The 17,136-nt window shown below is 37.9% G+C and overlaps 1 protein-coding gene across 7 annotated transcripts in view; it reads right to left on the bottom strand.

The window, feature by feature from the left end:
- Nucleotides 1–222: 222 nt before the first annotated feature.
- Nucleotides 223–17,136, bottom strand: part of TFPI (tissue factor pathway inhibitor) — a 43,759-nt gene continuing 26,845 nt past the window's right edge. For 3 of the 7 annotated variants that reach the window (XM_087949596.1, XM_087949598.1, XM_087949599.1), the window contains 5 exons: nt 15,757–15,795; nt 13,625–13,801; nt 12,737–12,823; nt 4,446–4,628; nt 223–2,424 (listed from right to left, as the gene is read on the bottom strand). In XM_087949596.1, coding sequence (XP_087805722.1) covers nt 2,318–2,424; nt 4,446–4,628; nt 12,737–12,823; nt 13,625–13,801; nt 15,757–15,795 — 593 coding nt within the window. In that variant the 3' untranslated portion in view covers nt 223–2,317. Of the gene's footprint in view, nt 2,425–4,445; nt 4,629–10,253; nt 10,658–12,736; nt 12,824–13,624; nt 13,802–15,756; nt 15,796–17,136 lie in introns of those variants that run through there. The other 4 variants (XM_087949601.1, XM_087949600.1, XM_087949602.1 and 1 more) reach the window with 2 other exon arrangements.

The raw sequence follows: 17,136 nt of genomic DNA, 5'->3' as shown, positions 1-17,136 counted from the left end.
CAGTTATTTGATTGCAATACCTGTCTTCTAGAATGCCCCCTCTCTCCATCATAACTTCCCATCCTTATATTGCTCTGTCATTTACTCACAACCTGGTTGTTCTCCCAGGACTTATTTATTCCCTTCTACTCACTTTAGTTTTGTTTAAATTTGGTTGCCCACAGTCATTGAGGAGTTGGGCAGTCTCAAAATTGAAATAAATAAACACACAGTTACTACAAATTTTGGAATAAAGTTTAATGTGGTTTGGATATTGTAACAGAATCTTGAAGGCCTGTCCAAGGCCCCTTAGTTCAAGTAACACATTCAAGAAGTTTTTTTGAATTTCTGTTTCTGACTTGAACCTCCCCAGAACTCAAATATCTTTCCTCAGCCTTTTCTTGTGCCGTCTCTGAGTCAAATGAGCATTTCATCACAATTCCCCACAATTACCAATCCTCAATTCTTCTTTCAGGTTCACTCTCTTCTTTTCCATACACAATCATTTAACATGCTCTATTTCATTCCCTCCTGGGTGTAAAGATTTCTTAGTGCCCTCCTTTCCTAATTCAACCCAAGTTTAATTAAAAACAGTGATTTGATAGAAAGACTAAGGAGGGTTTATATACATCTTGAAGACATTGACCTGATAAAAAAGAAATGTAACAGCACATTATGTATTTATGAATATAACATATATTTTTTAAAAAACAGTGTTCTTGACTATTCTTATATATGATAAAGGGATAAAGTAAATTCAAAACTATTTACTAAATATAGAATTTGGTAGTACATATTTACAGAAAGTAAAATGAATTAATCTGATTTATCTTTTTAAAAAAGAAGCAATGAGTTTAAAAACCTGCAGTAAAATACACAAATGCCTAAATATCAGGGCTTTATATATTGCTTTTGACAGAATATTTACACTAAAAAAAACAAAGCAGTCAATCTTGATATGACTGCTTTAAAAAAACCTCTGAAGGTGCTAATTGTGCACCCATTTGGACTGAATGTCTTATGGGGATTCTTTAGTCATTCAGGTCATGGTTGTCCCAAAGGTGCTTTTTCAAGAGGCAACTGGACTTCCTGGGTTTTCTTTGAAAAAACTTGGATGAGAAGTGAAACATCTTCAGAGGAAAACCAGAAAGTTCAGTTGCCTTTTGAAAAAGCACTTTTGGGATTTGCACTGAATCCAGATTTTTGCACAGTTGTACTAAACCTTGTGTTTATTTAAAGCTTTGGCTTTTAAAATAGAAATTTAAATGAAATTGAAGTCTTGACTTTTGTGACCTGGAAAGCACTTCTTATTTATTTCTTCTTGTATATTTTTGTAACAAAACACCATCCATCTTATTTTCAAGATTTATTACATTTGCAATAAGCTGATGTTAACATTTCTCTGCTAAATTTAACTAAATTTCTTTTCCTAAATTTCTCAATTCTAGAGTACCTAATGATTGAAATTTCTAAACTGTATTAATTGTCATAAAGGTTCAATGATTAAAGTATATCCAAAGGAGTCCAATACAGGTAGTCCTCGACTTACAACAGTTCATTTATTGACTGTTCAAAGTTATACAACATCACTGAAAAAAGTGACATGATTGTTTTTCATACTAACGATCATTACAGTATCCCTATCGTCATGTGATCAAAATTCAGATGCTTGGCAGCTGACTCATATTTATGACAGTTGCAATGACCCTGGGGCCATGTGATTAACTTTTGCAACCTTCTGACAAGCATAGTCAATGGGAAATCCAGATTCACTTAACAACTGTGTTACTAATTTAACAAGTGCAATGATTTCACTTAACAATTGTAGCAAGAAAAGTCATAAAATTGGTCAAAATTCATTTAACAAATGTCTCACTTAGCAACAGAAATTTTGGGCTCAGTTGTGGTTGTAAGTCGAAGATTACCTGTATTCTATTGTCCAAGGATCCATACAGCGTGGAATCAGGCAAATCAATCGCCTCGTGGGAATAAAACAGATTGATCTGCAGTCACAATCCTGTATATTCGGCAAATTCTGTATCATTTACAAGTCAGAGTGATTAGATAGTGTCAGATTAAGAAGATAAAGCGAGCTAGCTCTGGGTCACAGCCTTTTATTCTGCAATTCTATGTAATAATCATAGAAAAAAAGTCACAGCATTAATTTTACAGTAAAAAGTTTGGCTTCTGCCTGGCAAATCCCCAAGGGAATAGAAAGACATAAAGGTTGCTATATGAAACCTTGATAATTATGCACAATGTTAAATAAAGTGGATAATACAAGAATAGTAGATGTCTTCAAATGAAACTTTTTCAGAGCAGTTTAATTATATAGTGCTTAAATCCTTTCAATAACAATTTCCCCATCCATCAGCTTGACTAGTTGTTTCTTTCTTTTCCGACTTATTTTCATGACACCTTTTTGTCCCTTCTTTGAAATGAAACCTGGGAGGAAAGAAATGATGAAATGTACTAAACAGCGTGCCGTATTTTTCTCTTTCTGTCTCCACCTCAATTTCCCGCCTTTTCTTTTGTTGCTTCCTTCCCCCCCTAATTATATATTACAAACTCCTTGAATTGGGAACATTAAAAAAAAAACAGCTGTCACAATTTAGGACTGACAATATATAGCAATTGTTCAGGTAGCTGAAAGCATTATGACAGGGATATTGATGCCTTTGATGTACCTACCCACTTCTATTCGGACAAATAAAAGATTAACAAACCAAAAGCCTATTTATGAAAGGCACAGCATGCTGTTTTGGGTGGGAGGACTCAGGAAGTGGCCTTTCTTTTATCATGATACCTGTCCTCTGGAATACTATTCCCCTCAAGATTTGTATAATCCCTACCCTGACCTCAAGGCCTGCCCCCCCACCCCCCAGTGTTGGGTTACAGTAAGTAATAGAGCAACTGTGTGATGTTTTGGTGGTGTTTCTCCAAATTCTTCTTTTTAAGGTTTCATTCATTCATATTTTTTATTGTTTTATTTTGTAAAAGAATTGTAAAAAATTAGGGTAGCCTATAGAATGAATGGAAGCTCATATCAAAAGCACAAGGGGATAGTTCTCTTTGGAATCATAATAAAAAAATCAATAAAAGTTATATCTATCTCTAACTGGGAGTTCTTCTGGATGACTTTTTAAAAAGATTTTTTTATCCTGCCTTTATTATCTTTATAAATAACTCAGGGTGGTGAATGTACCGAATACACCTTCCTCCTTATATTTTCCCCACAACAACTCAACGTTGGGCTGAGAGAGAGAGACTGGCTCAAAGTCACCAAGCTGGCTTTCATGCCTAAAACAGGACTAGAACTCAAAGTCTTCTGATTTCTAGGCTACCACCTTCACCACTACACCAAACAGGCTCTCTTTATTTATTACAAGTGTATTCCATTCTTCCTGTACAGAGATCAGTGCATTGTACATGTCCCAAACTCTAGATATATTCCATAGTCTTACAAATTAGTGTGAACTAGGTTATTGAAATAAGAATTAATGAAATCAACAGAATAGCAATATCAATAGCACTTAGAATTATATGCCGCTTCACAGTGCTTTACATCCCTCTCTAAGCATATCAGCATATCGCCCCCAACAATCTGGGTCCTCATTTTACCCACCTCGGAAGGATGGAAGGCTGAGTCAACCTTGAGCCTGGTGAGATCTGAACTGGCAAATTGTAGGCAGCCAGCAGTCAGCAGAAGTAGTCTGCAGTACAGCACTCTAACCACTGTGCCACCAAGGCTCGAATATCAAGCTTCTGGGATCCTAAGTCAGGTGCTTAAGCCACTACCCCCTCACTATATGTGGCATTCAAGAGATGCTTCGAAATAGAACAGGGATGGGGGGGGGGAGGCCTTCGTGAGTATGTCAAAATACAATTCAAAGAGCTATAGCCAGCATCATTGATAGGGAGAGAAAGTGAAAATTTAGCAACATCTTAGGAGGTTTTCAGCCCATTAGATTAACAAAGCATACTGATTGGTTGTTATTGAAATCTTAAAGGCTTGTGTGTTGCACTTAAATTCCTACCATGAGATAGTGTGAATCTTTCCTATTGAGCTGTGCTAATAGTTGTGTTCTGGGCTTCCAGACATTGCATTTGTTTAAAATGAATAACATGACAAACTTCTTTGACTTGTGTACTCAGTTGTAATAATTTACGAATGAAGGCAAGTATATGTGTCCCAGGATAATGTTGCTCGATCCAATCTGGGTCAGTCACCGGGACCAGAAGTTTAGTCTTCTGAGCTTTCGGACTTGTGCTGGAGTCCATCTCCAGGGAACTTCTCTCCTATTCCAATACATATTCCAATAGAGAGAAGTTCCCTGAAGATGGACTTCAGCACAAGTTCAAAAGCTTGGAAGAGCAAAACCATTGGTCCCAGAGACCGACCCAGGTTGGATCTTGCAGTAACACTTTAGCAAAGAATATTTCAATACAAATGCTTGCAACTATACCTTTCTTACACATCTTCACACATGCCTTCCTAGAAGTAAAATTATTTTCATTCCCACCACATCCAGTGTAGCTGAATGGACGACATCTTCCAATAGTTAGATTATAGAAGAATCGTTTCTCATTTGCTTTGCAAAGACCTCTGTCCATGGGCATCACACAAAGAGAAGGGAGCAGGGATAACTCTAGACATAGTAAGTAAGAAAACATGGTGAGAAATAGAATCTTAGATTCTGGTGTTGTATTTTTGGTTCTATGATAAATACACATTTTTCCAATATTGCACTGCAGTTCTCAGAATTTAAAATGTGTGTGTGTGTGTGTGTGTGTGTGTGTATTGTTGGGGAGGTTTTTTTAAATCAAAGGAAAGTGTCAAAATTGAATGTGATTATAAATGCATAAAAGCATGAAACTGTGAAATACAGATACTTAATACTTGTCATACAATATAAATAGACTTAAAAATAACAATAAAAAGGAAGCGAAATTCATAAAGGCATGAACACAAACAAACAGTAAAATAAATCACAAAAAGAACTGAATTTTCATGATAAAATCACAGTTTTTTTTAAAAAATCCCAGATTATCTCTATCTCATGCTCTCCAAATGTGACGGACCCCCTTCCCCACCCAATAAGGGCCAATGGATATGAAGGCTGTGGATGATAGGAATTTTCAGTCAAGTGAGCCTAGATTGCCAGTTTCTTTTTTAAAAAAAAAAACAAATTTTATTAATTTTAAAGACAAACAAATCATCATTAACCATTACATACTTGAACCTTTTTCCATTATAAATTTTACAAGTCAAATAAAACCTTATATTATACAATATAATTCTATTTTAAACCATTTCCATATGAGCATACAAATACCTCTTATCCAGTTTCTCTTTACTTCTCTTTACTCTTATTCAATTTCACTATTATTATTTCATCTATTTCTTTCTGACTTGGTTACCATTATTCTCATTCTATATTTCTGCAAGGTTTTATTAATTCTCCCAAAAAACATAAACACACAACACACAAACATATAAAAAAATCTTTTAGGAAAGTAACTTGGCCCCAGGTACCTCTCTCTACATGGACTTCATTGCCAGTTTCTGGCAATGCTGTGCTGTGTTAATAAATCTGACTTCCAAGACAGGTCATGTAATGCTTCTAGCTATTGTTCCAATTCAGTGTACAGTTTCTAGACTTGACCAATGTCAACAGAAGTGTTTATTTTTTGCAATACTGTATCTCATTAAAACCCACTGCAAGATTGTATTTAAGCATCACATTCCATTATTTACAAGGTCACTCCTTTCATAAGCCTCCCGTTTTTACATGCTTGTGAAAAATGCATTCTAGCAGCTAAAATTGTTTTCTTAAACTTTGATGTTTCGAGAAAGTACAAAACTCCAGTGACATTCAGCACTTCTGAAACTTCTCCAGTTTAGAAGAACACTATCTGTTTGAAGACAAGGAAGGAAGACTGAAAAACAGTTTGAGATAATGAAACAAAGAAAAAAAAAAGAGATAACTGCAGACAAATGGATGAGAAGCTTACAGAAGGGATACTGCAGCTCTGACTTGAAAGTTCGGGGAAAACTAGATAAATTGATTTCTGCTAGTGAGCCTTCTCTGGCCAGGTCAGACACTAAGAGTTTTGACCCCATAGCACTAGCACCAAGCACCAAAAACTAGGACTGAGAACTAGAAGAAGCACTGGCCAGTGAAGCTGGTAGTCATTTTAATTCCTTATTATATTGCTGCAAACTGATATTATATTAGAGTATTATCAAACACACACAGACACAGACACACAGAGTATCCAATTACATTAGCAGTATTCAGCAACAATCCCAACAAATGTCAGGTTTCTGGAGCAATAAAACAATCTCAGGTTCTGACATTGACTGCACTATGTTATGCAAAGTCTGTAGTATTTCTACTGAAAGACAATTGTACTTTGCTTGTGCCTGGAAACAAAACCAAAATGCAGTTTATGGGGTAATTTTACAATTGGATTCATGGTCCTTCCTATCATTAGATCCCAGATACCTTCAGAGGTGTCTTCAAGCATAAAAACAAATAGACAAGCACAAAACAACCATAAAAGTAATACAGTCTTCATGAAACCAACCAGTAAATAATGTTGTCTTCTGAAACAGCCATGAAAGAGAAACAGCAATATGTTTATTTGGTGCAAAGATGCCAGTGATTTGTGTGAGGAATAAGAAGGTTTTATTAAACTTAAGCAAAACAAGCACTGGTCATTGGAGGCTTTAAGGGCCTTGATTTTCTAGGCCTGAAATAATGATACAGATAGTACTATGATATACAAACCTAACCAGGTTCATAGCTTGTAAAAAAAAAGGCAACAAAAATCCGAAGCTGAAATTATTTTACAAAACTCAGTAAAATCCTAAATTATATTTATTTGCTGCTAGGAAAAAAAAACCCAGTGGAAACATATGAAATAGCAATTTGCTTATAACATGTCAGGAAGGAAATTTCTTCCTCAGTCATTTTAAACTAAACATAGAGAACACGTCTTTTCACTGAATAGAAATTCATGTTGTGATTCTGAGGGGGTCCTTTCCTATGAAATTATTGAACAAGCTTTTCTTCGGTGACTTTCATGCTCTTTGCACAGAACATGCAGGACTTTTTAATTTAAACTCACTTCCAGATTATCTCAGTGGTTGACTGAAGGAATTTTGATATCAGGAGAACGCGAATTAGGGGCTTAATTCTACCCTGGGATGATGACACACCTTTGCATATCATGGCCCCTTCCTTTAAGGAACAATGGATGAAAACTAAACAAGGAGAGAAGCAATCTAAAACTAAGGACAAATTTTAAAACAGAACAATTTAAAACTAAGGAGAATTTTCCTAACAGTTAGAACAATGAATCAATGCAACAGTTTGCCTTGCCTTCAAAAGTTGTGGGTGCTCTATCAGTGGAGGTTTTTAAGAAGAGATTGGACAGCCACTTGCCTGGAATGGTATAGAGTCTCCTGCTCAAGCAGGGGTTTGGACTAAAAGACCCGAAGATCCCTTCCAACTGGGTTATTCTAAGCTCTATATTATGTTAGCAGAGCCATTTCCTAGAACAACATGAGGTGTTTCTTAATGCCTAGCATGCATTTTGAATTTATTCTTTTGCCTCTTCTTGTTGTGGTTAGCCAGCAGCAGGTGTGGACAGCTGAGGAGACCGAGGACTCAGATGAGGGACCAGGACCATTAGGGAGTGGACTGCTGCCTTCAGAGAGTGGACTGCTGTTGTGGGGATTGGCAACAGTGATGAGGAGGTTCCCAAGGAGCCTGTGCCAAGTGCGTGTGCGCGCAGGATTGCTCGCAGGAAAGAGCAGCTGCAACAGCATGGGCGACTCAGGATTAAGGCTGCAAGGTAATGGCCCCTCCTTCAAGAAGATAAAAGGCAGCTGTGAAGCGAATGTTCTTTGCAGGAAGCAAAAATGTTTTAAAACTCAGCCTCGTGGACATTACAGTGTCTTAATTTGGTGTTTGAAGACTCTTGTGTTGTGAAATATTTCTTATCTGTGATTCTTGGCAGTCTCGTACAGTTTTGGCAAGGTTTTGTTTATCAAAATTAATTAGTTTGCAGCAGCCTTTTAACTGGGGATTCGTAAGACTCATTAAAAGGTTTCTGTTCCCTTTGGTTATTGTTTGTCTTACTGGAAAAGGGTTTGGGTCAGAACACTTCTGTGAAGATTACCAAAGAGAATAAAGCCAATAGAGACACATACATACACACTGACTCACGCACATATACATGCAAAGAGAAACAGCATGAAGCCAAAGAAAGTAGCTAAATAGGTGGATTAAATTCTGTGCATAAAATTTTTCCTATCTATAATGGAGCATTATCTACTGCCATTAGACCATTCAAAAACAGCATTATGACAGTCATGACAACATGACTGAAGCCCTGTCTCTTTGCCTATGCATGTGACATCAACTCATATAAAAAGGGATAGAACGTCAATCACATTGCTGTGACCAGCATTTTGTCTTTTTTGACTCCATCCCCATAAAACTTCTGCTGCTGCCCAGGACACTTTTTCCAAATTTCAAATGTTTGTGTGTCTCTCTGTGTGTATCTTTCTCTTTGTGTATGTATGTGTGTATTTCATACTCCTGCTGTAAGGATTATGATAGCTAATTATGAAATACCATTTTCCATTAAAATATGCAATTAACCATTAACACAGCAGTCGTAAATTGGTGATATTATTTAACTAACCCAAAGAATCCTTGGTGGCTGGCTGTTTTGTTAAAGAATGATACCATAAGAGTCAGTTGACCCAGAAAGAAACTATAGTACTTTATCAGACTATCTGGACTCAGAGATAATAGCAACATTTCATGCCTTATTATAGCCATTTACAAACAGTTCATAAATTTATGGCATCTTCAACTCTCTTTCATTAGAGTGAATTTTTTATCTAGTTTATCCATATAATTATCTGATTATTTTTGCCACTTATCAAGAAGATTGCAACACAAGCAAAAAGGGCAAATTAAATTGTTTCCATTAATTGGCATTGTATCTAGTTAGGCATTTAGAAGCAGATACATTGGTGTTGTGTGTGTGTGTGTGTGTGTGTGTGTATCTGAGTAATGTAGAGGTATTTCTTGGCTGGTTACTTAGCAAATGTTTGAAGTTACAGCAGACACACACACCACAGCAGAAAACACCCCATAGTTGTTTGCCCTTATGACCAATCACAGGGATGCTACAGGACATCCCCAGCCTATCTGGCCCTCTCCATTCTCCCCACCAGGCCCCACACTCTCTTCCTTACCCATCACCCACTTGCCTATTGAAAAACTTGTACACTTGCCTATCAAATAACTTGTACACTTGCCTTTTGAAGAACTCTGGAGTTTGTAAGTGATTTGTTGCTGGGTTGTGTGGTGAGGTTTCAGAATTGTGGCTGCTTGGAAAATGCCACCTCTGGGTTCATGCCACTCAGCCCAGCAACAAAACAGCTTGCTTTGCTTCCAAACTATAGAGCTCTTCAAAAGGTAGGTGCGTAGTGGATGACATGAGATAAGGAAAAGGGTATTGGGCCCAGTGGGATGGAAAGCAGGCCCAAGGTTTGTGGGGTCTCTGAGGAGCAGGAAGTGGAACATGGGATGCCTTAAGGGTGGGGAAGGCTTTGGAAGGCCTGAGCCAGAGTCTCCTCCAAGGGCCCAAGCCACCCCATGCTTTGCTTAATGATCCACACGTTCATTTAACAACCACATTGGGAAGAGCAGGGATGATCACGTGGGTACTTCACTTAATGAGCATCATGATTTCTGACTGTAATGGGCAGGCTGCGTTACAGTTATGACTTGAAGACTACCTCACCAGGATTTTGTGATTCTGTTAGACCAGGGGTGTCCAACCTTGGCAACTTTAAGACTTGTGGACTTCAACTCTCAGAATTCCTCAGCCAGCTTTGCTGGCTGAGGAATTTTGGGAGTTGAAGTCCACAAATCTTAAAGTTGCCAAGTTTGGACACCCCTGTGTTAGACTGTTCCTCCATAGAAGTGTCAAGATATTCTTAGAAGATAGTGCTTCTAAGTTCTAAGAACTAGAATTAAGAACTTCTAAGATACCATGATTTCCCACCAATATGTACTTCTGATTGGACAGGTTTAAGTTTTGAGTGGGTTCTCCAAATTCAACAGCAGGTCCTTGCCAAAGCAAGGGGGAAGAATCAACATAAAGATGTGAGATGTATTTAACTGCTCAATCAGGGCCAACACCAAGACTAAGCAAAACAACAACAAAACAGTATTGTCAATTACTCTCGAAACAGTTTTAATGCTTTATTTATTTATCTACTCAGAACATTTCTGTACCACCCTTCATCCTGATTGGATTTTGGCTGACACAAGAATGCCTTCACTCCATCCCATTACTGGATTAGATGATTATAGACCAAGCAAGGCTCTATGTCCTGTGATGAACGAAGACAGGATGTAGAAAGACCGCACAGCACTTTCCCATCATGGGCAGTCCCAAAGTTCATTAAGAAGATCTCCCTGGACTTCTCTTACATGCACTCCAGATTTCTAGCCAGCATGCATAATCCACAAACTACCGGTCAGTTCCCAGAAGCACATCTGAATGAAAGTGCAGATGGCCAGCAGAAAAATATAGCAACCGTGATCAGTTTTTTTCCAGCTGTTCCTTTCTCCCTGATGTACAACTGTGGATCATAAAAGTGAGAAGCCTCAATCTCCAGTATGGCATATGCTCATGGAAAACAATGGCAACAAATCTTTCAAAGAAAGTTTTCAGACAAAAAAAAAAAAAATCAGGAAAGAAAAAATGAGCAAAAACAACAAAAGGGATTTATTTCTGCCACTAACAATTAATTACCTCAGAAATATTAGTATTTATTATTTCTTTCCTGATATTTATATATCCCAGTCTCAAGACTCTAGGAGGTATGCAGAATAGTTACCGTATTTGCCGGCGTATAAGACGACTGGCGGCGTATAAGACGACCCCCAACATTTCCACTCAAAATATAGAGTTTGTTATATACTCGCCGTATAAGACTACCCCTCTTCCACACACCTTCCACTTTTGCACTTTTTTTTTTTTTTTTTTTTGGCACTTTTCTGCTTTGGACAATTTTGAAATGAGCTAATCCAATTTTGAACCAAGAATATGCAAATAGCTATGGAGTTTAGAAATGAGTTTTAAAAATATTTTTCATTGCTTACCATTAAGCGTAAAATATGTTGTAAATAAAATGAGAACACAGGAAACATTCTCTTCTCAATACAGCTGATCTCTCTCTCTCTCTCTCTCTCTCTCACACACACACACCAAAAACCCGGACACTGAAAAGGCTGCCAAGGAACAGTATATTCAATGCCTTCTCTTTAATCAAGAAACAAGGAATTCCTTAGAATCTTTTTTTTTCCCCAAGTGGCCCTCTTTAAAAAAAAATATGGAGGTAACACTTTCATTCAAAAAGTCTTCCAGTATCTGGAGTCGCTCAGACATATTGAAGTGAGGCAGGAGAGTAAGTGAAATTTGAAATGATCCAGCTACCGTTTTCTTCCCCTCCCGCCCGAAGGCCATTATCTCCACGTCAAAACGAACGAGGGAGGCAAGGAAGCCAAACACGCTAAAAAGGATCTCTTTATTTTCCTACACAAGGTCACACCTACTTTTCCGCATTCAAAGGACAACCTCTCCTCACCACCACCACACACACACACACACCCCAATACCCGCAAACAATGTTCTGGGCATTAATCACCATTGCTACATTAACCTGGTAAATTTATACCCTGCCTCCCCAGTGTTGCTTTGACGGCAGGATTTCACACAGCGGGCGCTCACTCGCTCTCTTCTCCGCTCTCCCACCGTTCGCACATGTTGGAAGCACCGTAAAACCTGATAACCCACCCGGGGCTCCCCATCCTTAACCTACAGCCGCCCGCATGCAAAACCTGCGTGCAAAAAGAAAAAAAAGAAAAAGAAAAGTACGCCGCACGTGAGGATCTTGAATCTCTCTCCCCACACCGCTAAGGAAGGAAGAGGGGGAAAGGTTGCGCAGCGCGTGATACCCGCCACACACACACACACACACACACCGCTCCCCCAGCCTCCCTCCCGGCTGCAACTCAAGCTCAAGTGGGAGTCGGAGTCCTCCCGGCGTATAAGACGACCCCCCACTTGGAGGCATGTTTTCAGGGCAAAAAGTCGTCTTATACGCCGGCAAATACGGTAGGTAACAATTAGAAACAGAACTTAAATGAAACTCTGGTTTAATTTATTGAGGATTTTATAGTCTATATTTTTGTTTTGGCTTCCCTGGACACATCCATGAGCCTCTGGGAGGCCGAAAAAGGCCTCAAAAGGGCCGAAAATCAGCTGAGAGGTGCGCGCATGTGCAGTGCAGGTAAGTTTGGCTGGGGCTCACCAGCCCGCACAAATGGCTCTGCATGCCACCTGTGGCACGCGTGCCATAGGTTTGCCATCACGGTTTTAGAAGAACAATAAAATGCACAGAGTAGCAGCTTTTCCATGGAGGGAGGGCAAAAACACCTGATTTTTTAAAAAGCAAGTATACAGATGATGGAATAAAGAGGAAATTTAAAAAAATGGAGGAATCGATCACCAAGTTTTAGAGAAACCCCCATTAGTTATTAAACTGAATGCCCTTCAGAATCATGAGAAGCAAAGTAAAAACATGACAGGGAAAAATTCAGATGAGAACAGTAGAGTGAACCCGATTCTTACTCAGGCATAAACTATTAATACATACCTTGCTTTATAAGTGGAGCACTATTATTACTAATAGTACTAAAAACCAAGTGGTCATCATCTATTTTTAGGGAATTGGCTGAGGGGACTGAAATAAAAAAAAAGTCTGATCAAAATGATATATTAAGACAGAGAAAACAGTCATTAACATCTATTTACTACCCCAAGGCTGTAGTTTCCTGAAATCCTCTTTTCATTTGAACTTAGTTAAACATAAGGAACAGTTTTCACTTCATATACATTTGTTTACATTAAACTGAAAAAGGAGTTTATTCTCCACCTTCTGTTCTACCTCATACTAACTTGTTAATGCATTGTTTATAGCAACAGCCCTTAGACTTATATACCGCTTTATAGTGCTTTACAGCCCTCTCTAAGCGGTTTACAGAGTCAGCATATTGCCCCCAGCAATTTGGGTCCTCATTTTACCCACCTCAGAAAGATGGAAGGCTGAGTCAACCTTGAGCATGGTGGGATTTGAACTGTCAAATTGTAGGCAGCTGGCTGCAGAAGTAGCTTGCAGTACTGCACTCTTACCACTGCGCCACAAAGCTCATCTAACTCATTATGTAGTTCTTTCAGTGAATACTTCAGGACTCCTTATCATTTTTGCTTTTTCTCCCCAATCATGAAAGCACATGCTATCAACCGCCCATACATGCAACCTTTAAACTGAACATGAACAAATTTCTGTTGCAACTCAGCAGACACGCTATCGTTCCCACATGCTTTGAATTCTATTAATTCCAAGTTCTATCAGCCATTGGTATTTCAGCCAATAAAAGTTACTTTCTAATAAAGATTTGGAAGGACAGAAACTCTCTATTCCTGCTTTACACCAACAGACAATAATAGATGCAGTTAGGTACTAAGTAATGGCTCCACTTACCCCTGTCATGGCAGGTATTTTGGCATTCTTGCAAAGATTTAAAGTTGTTTTGGTTTCCCAGGCAACCTCCATATTGGAATTTTTCACACTGCTGTGACTCTTTGTTGTAGAAATACCTGGAAAGTAATCCTCGGCAAATACCAGGGTCATTTTCCAAAAGGCAGAAGGAAGGTTTTTCTGTGAATTAGGATTGTTTCAGGGAGGAAAATAATGTCATTTCTTTCCACTGTTCTTATTCTCTCTTAACCTCATGAAAAAATCATTCAGTTCAAACTAAAGTAAAATGCTACTCAGTCCCGTTGACTTCAGGAGGAAAGATTTAGGACATCCTTCAATACTCTAGTTTTATAGGTGGAAGATTTTTGTATATCCAGAATGTGAAACATAATGTAATCGCACTATCATCCATAGTACTTGTCTAGGGACTTGCTATATACTCTGCTTTGGTTTGCAAATAATATGGCTGATTCAGTTTCCATGATAGCCATACCTGAGATGGAATGTGCTGACTTTTAAAAGCCTGGGTTTATTCTGATATTTTCAGCCACAATTAAGGCAATAGCCCTCAAGAGAGTGGTAAACTTTTTATGCTGCTATAATATTTAATATTTAATTTCAGAGTCCAGATGGCCTCAATTTTTCAAAAAGCTATGCTACGATAGAAAATGTCTCTAACAAAAATATGAGATTTGTATCTTTTTTCTTTCCTCCTTATACTCAGTTGTCAGGCTTAAACTGAGTTATATTTATGCAGTCTTCAAATATATGCTACAAAAATGATCTTACCACAATGCTGAAAGTAAGAACAGCTGCTACAACTTCTAATGCAGGTGGAAAACGGACAATAGTTTGAAAATCTTGGTCCAAAAGATTGCATAATGATAACTCGGCCAAATTTGTCAATTAAATATCCGACTTCTCATTCTGATATTTAAAAAAATATGTCCCGCTTTTACTTCAGGAGCTCTAGGTGGCATAACTACACACCACTCCTTTCTTCTACTTTTCATACTAACAACAGTGCAGTGAATCAGGTTGGGCTAAGAGAATAATTGGCCCAAAATTACCTAGTAATCTCTTGTAAGTTTTTAACATCCTAATTGTTTTATATTGTTGTTTTATGATGTTTTAACCCACCCACAGTTGTTTGACAATAAGATGGATGGCATATGAATTTAATAAAAAAACTGGGGATAGATATGAACTTGGTTCTCCCACTTTTAATCCAACAATTTGAGCACTATATCTATGTTAATCTAATTACAGTGAAATGCTCTGCATCATTTCATTTTAATCTCAAACTTTAAACCTGGGGCCAAATTTTGGTAATATGGGAAGAAATTAGTCTATTTCTGGATGAACCAAACTTATTGTTAGTGGCATTCAGAGGTCTTTCTTCTTCATCCCTATATCTCCTAAAAAAGAATAGCTAGCACTGTCCTCTGTCAGTGTTTGATCCAGAAATTAATGTCTGAAATGAAATCAACTTAAATGCAATTCTTCCAAAACTGTGGATTCTTATGGGTAAAAATATCCTTCTGAATAATAAAAAAAATTAAAAAAGAATCTCTGTCTTGCAACATATTGATTCTAATTCTCATGCTACTGCTTTCCTATTGCTTTGATTGGCTTCAATGGGTTTCAAGATAATGGCATTTTACAATCAAGATATTCATGTGTAAGGCAAAGAAGATAGCCACTTAAAACCTCATTAACTAAGGATAATGGAGTTGATGTGATATAAACACTAATAATTTATCTTGGCAATGTTCATTTCTCATTCATTATTCATTTTACAATACAAACTTGATTGTGATACAATTATATTACATTGTACATTGTAAGTTAAAAATTATTGTATTATATTGTACTGTTAATATGAAGCCCTCCAAAATGAAAATCAAATACCATAAATAAATGTGATCTCATTCTCTCCTTCTTATAGATGAAAGAAACACAAAAAAATCATTATAGTTATTGTTTGCTATGATAAGTACAACAATCTTATAAGCTAGTAAGAAGTTGAGACATTTGAGTAAAATCTATATAGTAACTCAACCCAGCCATATTACTGTTAGGAAATTATTTCTTAATACTGAGAGATAACAAAACACAATGAAACAGTACGTTACCATTCTTAAGTCTTAATTTCTTTGTCTTCTCTGGCACATCTGTAATGGAAAAAGTAATTTTAAACTAGATCTAGAAATGTAACAGTAAAAGTCCTCATATCGGCATATTTTTTTCTCTCTCTAATATAGATTGATATGATATATATGAATATAGTATGTAGGTGTGTGTATGTGTGTGTGTGGTTTTAGAGATATAGATGATGATTGATGATTGACAATGATGATGACTTGTTTTGAATAAAAACATCCTGTCGAGGTTGGTTTTCAGTTTTTTCTTTTGCTTCTCAAAATTTGCACATCACAGTTATTTTCAAAAATGTAGATTTACTTTGTCATTGCTGCATCTATACAGAACCCCTTGTCTTTCAGAAATATCAGAAGTGAAGCTGCCAAGCCATTAGTGTCATTGTGGGACTATGCATGTGTTCCTCTGAATACATTAATTTTATGTATTTATCAAATATATACATTACTTATCTCGCAGTGCAAGTTGACACTTGGCAGCTCATATACTTTAACACAGTGATCCCCAACCTTTTTTATGCCGCGGCCCGGACCGCATCAGCTGGGCGCCGTGGCCCGGTACCGCATCAGCTGGGCGCCGCCATCTTTTTGATGAAAAAGTGCTTCGGTGACCTCACCGGAAGCACTTTTTCATCAAAAGATGGCGGCTAGCGCTCGGTGAGCTTTTCCGGGTAGAAAATGGCTTTCTACCCAGAAAAGCTCACCGAGCGCTGCGCCATCTTTTTGATGAAAAAGTGCTTCCGGTGAGCTTTCTACCGGAAAAGCTCACCGAAGCACTTTTTCATCAAAAAGATGGCGGCGCCCAGCAACCAGCGGCCCGGTAGGACTTGCACCGCGGACGGTGCGGTCCACGGACCGGTGGTTGGGGACCCCTGCTTTAACATACTGAATTAAAGTATCCAGAATTAAAAAATCAGAATAAAAATCAAGAAAGACACACATATAGTGTTGGGGACAATAACTCACAAATCACATATCAATAGCTTGTGCAAAGTCCTGGCCCAGCACCAGGAAGAAGAACTAGGTCTAAAGCCCAGGAGAGTCAGGGCCATCTGAATCCCAGTTATTGGGGGTGGGGATGAGAATGCTGTTCTACAGGACAACAACAGCCAGAGTTCCTGGGTTCTATAAAATAAAACTCTTTAATAGATGGCACTTGTAATATGTCAACTTAGTCCAATCTGGTTGGACAGGCTGAAATAATTGAGAGATAGTACCAATAAACTCTGCTGAAAACGATAAAATCTGATTGTAAGAAATATACCCAAAGCATCTAAACTAATTTCAGCAACTAGACAAGCAATAGGCAATTCCTAGGGTTCAGGTAATCAAACTGAGAGATGTTACAAGTTATAC

Source organism: Notechis scutatus, chromosome 1 (assembly GCF_049901735.1).
Source record: "Notechis scutatus isolate UNSWTSFEM ecotype Mainland chromosome 1, rNotScu1.2, whole genome shotgun sequence".
NCBI classification, from domain to species: Eukaryota; Metazoa; Chordata; class Lepidosauria; order Squamata; family Elapidae; genus Notechis; species Notechis scutatus.
This window is presented reverse-complemented; position numbering and strand designations above follow the sequence as displayed.